The 9,690-nt window shown below is 35.8% G+C and overlaps 2 protein-coding genes across 2 annotated transcripts; one reads left to right on the plus strand and one right to left on the minus strand.

The window, feature by feature from the left end:
• Positions 1 to 999: 999 nt before the first annotated feature.
• On the minus strand, positions 1,000 to 1,767 carry LOC106330086 (glutathione S-transferase T2-like). Its single transcript, XM_013768641.1, has one exon. It carries the CDS (start codon positions 1,765 to 1,767, stop codon positions 1,000 to 1,002), a length of 768 nt encoding a protein of 255 aa, XP_013624095.1.
• Positions 1,768 to 4,959: 3,192 nt separating this feature from the next.
• Positions 4,960 to 6,470, plus strand: LOC106331872 (60S ribosomal protein L19-3). Its single transcript, XM_013770303.1, has 4 exons — positions 4,960 to 5,132; positions 5,639 to 6,075; positions 6,161 to 6,210; positions 6,305 to 6,470. Exons 1-3 carry the CDS (start codon positions 5,021 to 5,023, stop codon positions 6,200 to 6,202), a joined length of 591 nt encoding a protein of 196 aa, XP_013625757.1. The 5' UTR covers positions 4,960 to 5,020; the 3' UTR covers positions 6,203 to 6,210; positions 6,305 to 6,470.
• Positions 6,471 to 9,690: the final 3,220 nt, after the last annotated feature.

Raw genomic sequence — 9,690 nt, forward strand, 5'->3', positions numbered from 1 at the left:
CAAAAACTGGTGACCGATCAAGAACATTGATATCGTTGAGGGTACCTAGTAATCCAAAAAATGCGTGCCATATCCAAAGATCTTCTGATGCCACAGCCTCTAAGACAATTGTTGGTTTTCCTGAACCACGGGTGTACTGGCCTCTCCAAGCCGTTGGGCAGTTTTTCCACTGCCAATGCATACAATCAATGCTGCCTATCATCCCGGGAAACCCGCGCTTCTCGCCAATGTCGAGTAATCGTTGAAGATCTTCCGGTGTTGGTCTTCTTAGATACTCATCTCCAAACAATTGTACTATCCCATTAGTGCAATGTTCTAAACATAAAAGTGCAGTACTTTCACCAAGTCGAAGATATTCGTCATACGTATCTCCAGATTGACCATATGCGAGCATGCGTATAGCTGCAGTACATTTTTGAAGTGGAGATAGGCCGTACCTGCTGTGAGCATTTCTTCTTTGCTGAAAGTATGGAACTTCAGTAGTAAGGCGATCAACAATGCGGAGGAACAAGGGTTTGTTCATTCGAAAACGCCGCCTAAACATCACCGATGGGTAAGTGGGATTTTCGTGGAAATAGTCGTTCCATAGATGAATGTGTCCTTGTTCCCGATCTCTTTCAATATAAGCTCTTTTTTTGGGCTTGTTGGTTTGAACATCTACTAGGGAGTCGATGATATTATCAAATTCTTCGTCAAACATATCTTCAAAGGCTTCATCAACGCCATCTGACTCTGAGGATGTCATAACTGAAAAAAACGAATAGATAAAATTTATTTTTTTTTGAAAAAAAACTATTAGAAACATAAATCTGCAATATATGTGGAACATTAATTTTTTTTAAAAAATATTTCTTGGAATATCATATTTTCTATGCAAAATAACACAGAAGAATATAACTTTCCAGTCAACAAAAGCAGTTATAAAATTATCAAAGCAAGTAAAGAAGCAAAAAAACAGTTAATCAGCTAAAGCATTCAAGAAATTTTCGAGTAAACAACCTAAAGCATCTCAGAAACAAGTTTGTCCTTCAAAGCGATCTCAGCTTCACTTAGACTAGCTATGTTCTTAGAGAGGAGACAATCAAGTATTTTCTGTTTCGAAAGATTCTGTTTCTTCTCTAGAATGCTCTCCAGGCGATCAAATGCAGCTTCATTGCCATGCTTCTTGCGTTTGGCTGCTTTGCAAGCCTTAACACCAGGAGGCCTAGCCTCATCCGAGTCAGGCACCGTCTCCGCAGCTTCCTTCATTTTCTCCTTTGCACCATCTCTTGATATAGAGTTCGATCTCCACTTCTGATCATACCTCAGCTCCCTCCACGCGTGTTCAAGTGTAAACTTCGCCTGGTAGTCGTTAAAGAAGATGTCATGAGCTGACTTCATGACATCGTTCTCGTTCTGCCCACTAGATTGCTCCTTCAATGCTGCCTCATAGCTTCCCACAAATTTACACACTTGTTCATTCACCCTTCCCCACCTCTGCTTACACTGACTCCACTCTCTAGGTGGAAAGCCACCGAGCTGAGCGCTTGCATTAAAGTAATCCTCTATTCTTCTCCAAAACGACCCTAGTTTCTGCTGGTTACTAACTATGAGATCTTTGCTTGTGTTTAACCATGCACTGATGAGGACAATGTCTTCTTGAGTCGTCCACTTTCTCCTTTCAGCAGCCGGTTTAGGAACCTCAGACGACCCTACTTCTACGGTTTGACTGGACTGGGAAGATAATAGGTTCACAAAACCGGGAGAACTTAGTGAAAACGTATCCATTTTGGTTTGGGGTTGTGTTTTGTCTTTTGTTTGAAGTTTTAAGAAGATTAGGGTGGTGTTTTAGACTTGCTTTGTGTTTTCAGAAGTTTGTTTGGGTGTCTATAAAAAGGATTTAGTAATTTTTAAAGAACTACTTGCGTTTGAGTTACGGGTGGTTTCCTAACTACCAAACATTCATTACACTTAATTAGAGAACAAGTTGTTCACAGACATTCATTACACATCAAATCAATTTTTTAAAACTCTAACAGGTTTAAGACACAGCAATTTAAGCGCATTCATCACATCAACCAACCAGAGGAAGCAAACTAGTACTAGATATTTAATGAAGTTAAGTCTCAGTTCAACCAGAGGAAGCAAACTAGTACAGTTCCTACTCTACACGGAAACAGTTCCTACTCGAGTTCCTAGTTAAGTTCTACTTCAGTTTAGTTTGAAAGTTTACCTGTTCTGTTTCAGTCGAAACAGACCTTCTCCAGAGCAGCCGCCTGGACTGTGAGGTTATAGACGTCACCGGTGAGCTTATCAAGCAGCAATGTGAGCCTCTTAACCTGTGCCTACATAAGTGATAAAGAAAACTTGTAACTGACTTATAAAAACTTAACTTTAAGAAGATTAAATTCCTAATATATACTGAAAAAAAGTCTTGACAAACCTCAAGACTCTCAATCTGTTTACTGAGTATGGGCACACATTTGATCATCTCATCAGCCTCCTCCACACGCTTACGCAGGCGTACCATCTCCTCCTGGACACCTATAACCCAAGGCTGACGGTAATGCAACCCATCAGCCTTGGTTAAACCACAGAAACATCAGTCAGACAACATATTTAACTATAAAATTTAGACAACATAATAAGACAGGTGAGATTAATGAAGGGAATGCGAATGATGTGGGTTACCTCGTAGTTTATGCAGCTGAAGAAGCGCTTCCCGGGACGAGTGTCGTACTCCTCCTTGACCCGAACCTCGTCGATGATTCTACCACCACACGGACATCTAGTCGGCATCCCATATGCCGAATCGGCCACGTTGTACAGGTGGTCGAAGTACTCCTGCTTCCTTTTTGTATCTCTTCTCTCATCTGAGGGATCCATCTGAAACAGAGAAATGAAAATGATTAAGCGAATCGATTGAGTCAAAACTAATCGAAACCCCCAAAATATATTATCAATCGAACCGTGAATCGAACTCAGTACAAGATCTAAACCCACTAATCGAAACCCCCAAATTTGATTTTGAACCCTAACTCGATAAACCCTTTTTGATTTCCAATCCGTGAGAATCGAACCATAAAACGATAAATCGAACCCCTAGACGAGGTAATACAACAATAAATCAAAACCCATCTCGATTTTGAACCCTAAATCGTAAAAAAAAAGTGAGATTTCCCCAAAGTCGATTTCGAAAGCCAAAACGACATCAATCTAAACGAGAATCCAGTCGAGACCCACCTCTGTTAGTGGAGGAGACAATTACTCGTCGAATCGATGGAGAAAAGTCGAGAAAAAGGGAGAGAGATCGTCGTCGCACGCGAAATCGCCGCGAGGAAGAAACCCTAGAATTTTCGATACAAATGAGAGAAATGAATCTCTCTCCCCTTTCCACCGCGTGACATCGACGCCGCGTCTCCAATAACTTGGCGACACGTGGTGTGAACCCATATCGGACGGGGTCACTCGTAAGGGGCGGGTCGCGAGAATTAACCCATTAAATCTTTATTTTCAATGGTCCGGTCCTATGAAACTGAGCCCATGAACCTCTCTAAAACCTCTAATGGGGCTGCTCTTAGGTGCAATGTTTTTTTTAGCCATTTATTTGATATGGGCTTGTGGCCTTAACATGCCTAGGACCGGCTCTTGTCCTATGATTTTTTTATGTGTGATTTTTTATTTGGATTATTCCTTAGACTTTTTTTTTAAATTACTCATAATTTAATTACAATATGTTTTCATATCTTAATCTTTTATTTGAAATACAAATAAACAACTTTCTTTATAAAATTCTAACAAAATCTTTTAAAAAATCTATTTGCAATTTATTTTTGTAATTAATTAATTTAAATTCTGATTATCATTAAAATATAATTAAAAATTAAAATTAATTCAGTTTTGATTTAAAAATAAAAATTAAATCACAGAAAGTATTTTAATTATATTTTACTAATAATTGAAATAAAAATTAATTGCTTTTGGAAATAAATATTTTACAATGTTTTGTTAGAATTTTTTTTAAAAAACATTCATTTGTATTTGAAATGAAATGAAATAAATATATTAAAATATATCTAATGTACTAAATTAGAGTCATATTTTGGACTTCATATGTTATATTTTAATTTTGGACTATCAAACACGAGTTCATCTAAATCATTAAAATTTCATTATATAAAATATTTATAAAAGATTTCACACCATTTAAAACTGGATGGAAAATTAAGATTAAGATTAGTAGTTCAGAACGACTCATTTAGAGTTAGAGCTAGTATCGACTTTTGGTTGGCACTTCATATACAAAGATTTATACTCGACTTCCAGATCCCAATTTGACGACCTATGATTCTTCTAGAAGATAGAAAAAACGAATTCAAATAGTCTGTAAAACAAAATAAATGTTTTAAATGAAACCTAGCCGTGCCCATAAAATACTAGGACCGGCACTGGCCGCGCCTGGCATGCATTTTATGCTAGTTTTTTAACATTGGTTAATTATGCAATTATAAACTACAAGAAACATTACATAAACATACTACGGTCGACAATTCTACCAGTGTTACGAAGATTTACGTCCCTGTAAGATCCATTCCTAACGATTTTCTTTGCGCTATGCCGAAGATTTCTAGTAGTCTTTTCTCTAATATTCTGCATAATTTGCTTTTCTGAAAATTAAAACCTATAGAATCATTAATGAATTCTTGGCCAAACCACTAGACCAAAGGAGTTTCCACGAGAACTCCTCGCCCACTTCAAACGACCAATCAATTCCAAAGAACCTCAGACACCATCAAATTTTGCATTTTCTTTCATTTAATTCGTTTTTTGGTGTGGTATGTGTTTAAGCGAGAAGCACACATGGAAATGAGTACGTGCGCAAATGAACAATGGGCATACAACGGGCTTGAATTAAAGGCCCAAATAGGAACGAGAGGTTTATGCGACAAGAGTAACCAACTCTAGAGAGAATGTCATTTATAACGGTATCGTCTTCCACTACGACTAGCTTTCCTTCGTGAACGGAGAGGAGGCGAAAGAAATGGTGTCGCTGAAGCTCGAGAAGCGGCTCGCAGCCTCAGTGCTCAAGTGCGGCAAGGGCAAAGTATGGCTCGACCCAAACGAAGGCAACGACATCGCCATGGCCAATTCGCGTACGTTCTTCTTCATGCTTCTTCTACTTTGCTGTTCTCTGCGATTGAAGCTTGTTGATGTAGCTTTGCAGCTTGATCCTAACTGTTACGGATTCAACATACCATCACACTGTGTGATCATAGCTTTTGAGTCTATCCTGCGTTTAATGATTGACATTAGTTATGATTAAAATACTGTTTTGTTTTGTATCATGTTGTTGATGATGGTAGCTCTTGATACGTTGAATGAAATTGAATCCAATCTGATGAAATTTGGGCTCGAATCCGCCATGTTCTTCCTTAGATTACATGATCTAGGGTTCCTGAATTGTTACGGATTCAACATGCTATCACACACTGTTTGATCATGGATTGTGCGTATATTCATCGTTTGATGATTGCTGTTAGTTCAACATGTTATCGTTTGATGATTGAGTTCGGATTCAATATGTTCTTTCTTGATTTCATGAGCTAGGGTACTGTTTGATGATTGATTGTTAAGATACTGTGTTGTCATCTATGAATAGGCCAAAACATAAGGAAGCTAGTGAATGATGGATTCATCATCAGGAAGCCAACGAAGATCCACTCACGCTCCAGAGCTCGCCGTATGAAGATCGCTAAGATGAAGGGGCGTCACTCAGGTTACGGTAAGAGGAAGGGTACCAGGGAGGCGAGGTTGCCGACGAAGGTGTTGTGGATGAGGAGGATGAGAGTTCTGAGGCGGCTTCTGAAGAAGTACCGTGAGTCAAAGAAGATTGACAAGCACATGTACCACGACATGTACATGAAGGTGAAGGGAAACGTTTTCAAGAACAAGCGTGTGTTGATGGAGAGTATTCACAAATCGAAGGCCGAGAAGGCGAGAGAGAAGACTTTGTCTGATCAGTTTGAGGCTAAGAGGGCTAAGAACAAGGCTAGTAGAGAGAGGAAGCATGCTAGGAGAGAGGAAAGACTTGCCAAGGTGAGCTCTTGCGCTTGTATTATATGATACATGGTTTGGTGAATTTATTGATTCATTTCGTTGATATATGGTTTTGTGGTTTTAGGGTCCTGGAGGAGATGTACCTGCCGCCGCACCACCTGTCTAGACAGCAGAGTAAGTATTGTGATCTTTTCATGATAATTGACTAAACTTTTATTGTATTGTGGTGAGGTTCTAAAGTCTTGCATTGGGTTGTTTGTTCTTGCAGGGTCTCAGCGAAAAGGTCTAATTTTGCATATGGTTTTTGTGATTTAGCTTTGAGAAAACTCTTTCTTTGCGACAAGTATGAGAACCCTTGTCCATTAGTTTTGTCAGCAGCTCGCTGTGTTTTAGTCTTCGAATACTTTTTATTCCATATCATGATTATCATCTCAGCAATATGGCCTTTACGACCTACCTGGTTCATAGGCGAATTAGAAGAGACTATTATTAGTTTAAACTAAACACAGTTCTTTCTGCTCAGACATGTTTGTGTGTGTGTGATAGATACCAAATATCTATCTAATGACTCGGAAGTGAATAAGCTGACGTGGCTGGGTCTTACATGGTTGAGTGAAGGTTGTAAAGCAAAGCGTTGAGTTGTATCAGAGGGTTTGCTGTTAGAGAACTCTGAAGCAGCTAGTGGACAGACGACGAGTATAAGAGGAGAAGATGATGATGAGATAGAGGATGCTTTGTATATTGATGTTGTAGACGCTATGAGTCTCGGCACGGTCGCCATGAGATCGTCCTGATCAATCATCTTCGCCATGAGAAGGTGATTGTGATCGGAATCTGCAAAGCTATCTTGTATTGTGTTTCTGATTATCAATAAAGTGTTCTAGAGATAACCAAACTCTATCATTGGTGGGGTGAGCGTGGATCGAACACGCGACTGTTCTAGAAATTGCTGGATCAGTTTGGTTCAGTCAAAGCTTGTTCTCCTCCGGTAGTAATTCAGAAAGAAATAAGTCACGAGACTGTTCAGGAGGCAGAAGTGAATCAGAAAGCATTTCTTCCCGAGATTCTTCATGAAAGAGTAATGGTGAAGCAGATTAAAACTGTGGCGGAAGTTTCTATGACTTCTCAAACAATGTTAGAGAAAGATGTCCTTCTTGAGATTGAGCAAGAGGAAGAACAAAGTAAGGAGACAGAATCTACAGAGGAAGAGTTGATTTTCGACGATATGCCTCAGAATTGGACAGATGTGAAGAAGATGGCATTAACCAAAGTGGATGAAGTTTCTGTGAGCTCTAGTGACTGTCATGTTCGTAGTTGCTTGTCCCTAGAAGTAGTGCTCAAGAAAGCCTCACGTTCAGAGACTGATCAAGTGCAAATGACAGAAGTCCTGGATACGAAAGAAACATTTACTGTACCTGAACAGAGAAGTGATTCGTTTCAGGAGCATACACTGGTGCAGCAGGATCTTAAAATCTCTTGTATGCAACCGCTAGTTGATCGCATGTTCAGACAGGTGACTGGCAAAAAGGAGCAGCAGAAGTGTGTCAAAACTTGGAAATTCAAGTTCAAAATTAAGACTGCATCACAAATGGTTAGGAGACAGTGGGTTCAGTTGAAAGTGAAACCAAGTTTTAAAGGATTAAGAGATGTACATGTTGCTCCCGTATATCTTGTCCAAGTGCAGAGATTGTCTGATGTGACCTTGTTGACTTCAGAACAACAATACTGTGAACCAAAGAAGAAGTATTGCAAGTCTTGGCACTTCAAATACAAACCTGAAGAAGTGGAAAGGAAGAGACAAGACAATCATGTTCTATGTTCTGCATATTTGGTTAATCATGGTGGTGATTTTATGAGAATGGCAGAGATAGGATGGTCGCTGAGGTTTTGGAAATCTCCTTTGCAATGTCTGGGTTTATGATTGATATTCTTTGGTATATTTTGTGACTATCTTTTAAATGTTGTATAAATAAAAAAATATCTATACTATTATTTGTGAAGTTATTTTTTTCGCAACGAGCTCTTACGTTAAAAGTTAGAGCGGTTAATATCGTTTATACCATTATGAATATAATATATAAATTAGTTAAAAATAAAAATGAACTTAAATTTTTATGATAAGATAAGTGATTAAAATTAATAATAAGAATTATCCAAAATCTAAAAATGTATATTTTAAAACAAATAATTCATGTATATTGTGTTGTTATCCAAAAAATATCTTTTAGTACAAAAGTTATAAGTTAAAAAAAAAACAAATAACTAAATATTAATAAAATAAAATCATTAATTTTATATAATATTGAATTATTGAATTATTTATAAGATTTATTTATTAATAGTGACTATGATACTAGACACAATATTTTTTTAAAATTATTAGTAGAGTTTTTATAATTAAAAATAAATTTTAAGTTCATAGTTAAAATTTAATTTGTCATTAATATATTTAATGAATTATTAAAATTTCAAATTTCGAATAGCATATTTTGTAAATAATACACGAATGAAAGTTAATCATATATATACTTTGCTATATTTAATTCACATAGTAATTCTAGTTAATATAATAATAAGAAATTCACTAGGATATCAATTTTTAAGTTTTTGTAACAAAATAGCTATCAAAGAAGAAAATGACAAAAATAAGTTTTATTAAAGGGTAAAAATGACCAATATATTTTTACCTTAGGGTTAACTAATCTAGACTTAGGGTTTAGAGTTCAGAGATCGGGTTTCGGAGATATGGTTTCAAATTAAAAAAAAATAAAAAATTAAAATTAAAATTTTCAAAATAAAAAGAGACTATTTTGGTCATTTTCTTTCTTGAGAGCTATTTTTGTGACAAAAACTTAAAAATGACTATTTGAGAGAATTGCCCTAATATAATTCTGTTTTTTTTAATTCATATATCACTTATATTTTAATATATTATAGAGTAAAATTACAAAACTTATAAATATAGCATAGAACTTTTTATAATAAAAGTTTAACTAGAATTAATTTATAATAATAATGTATTACTAATTATCAAAATTAATTAATGCAATATTTTTATAAGAAGTAATGGGTATGATTTTTTTATTCTTATATGATTTTTGAGTATATTGAGAATATTCTTTAGTTAGGATTCAGAAAGTTTGATTTCTTTTTTGTTTCTTATGTGATTTAGTTGTTACTTTTTGTTTCTATGATTTAGCAAGTTGTTTTCTTTTTTTGAAAAATATATATATATATATATATATAATATATATATATATATTTTAAATGATATATATATATATATATATATATATATATATATATATTTTTTTTTTAAAATGATTTAGCAAGTTGTTGATTTGATATAGCTTAATAGAGTAGATATTAGGGATGATGAAGATATTGTTTGATTTCGTTTTTATGATTAAATCAATTTGTGAAATATAACTAACCAACATTATCACGTGTTTTACGGTTTGTTGCCGAACCGGCTGAATTGAAATAAACACGTAATAAACCGATGTAAAACTACCAAATGAGATGATCTTCTTCATCTCCTGTGAATAATGAAGACCCTGATACAGGGAATAATGAGAAATATTTAAGATAAACTATGAACAGAAGATAATTCAATGTGAGAGGAATAAGATGGTTGAGATAGGGACTCACGTT

The sequence above is a fragment of the Brassica oleracea genome, chromosome C3, assembly GCF_000695525.1.
Source record: "Brassica oleracea var. oleracea cultivar TO1000 chromosome C3, BOL, whole genome shotgun sequence".
NCBI classification, from domain to species: domain Eukaryota; kingdom Viridiplantae; phylum Streptophyta; class Magnoliopsida; order Brassicales; family Brassicaceae; genus Brassica; species Brassica oleracea.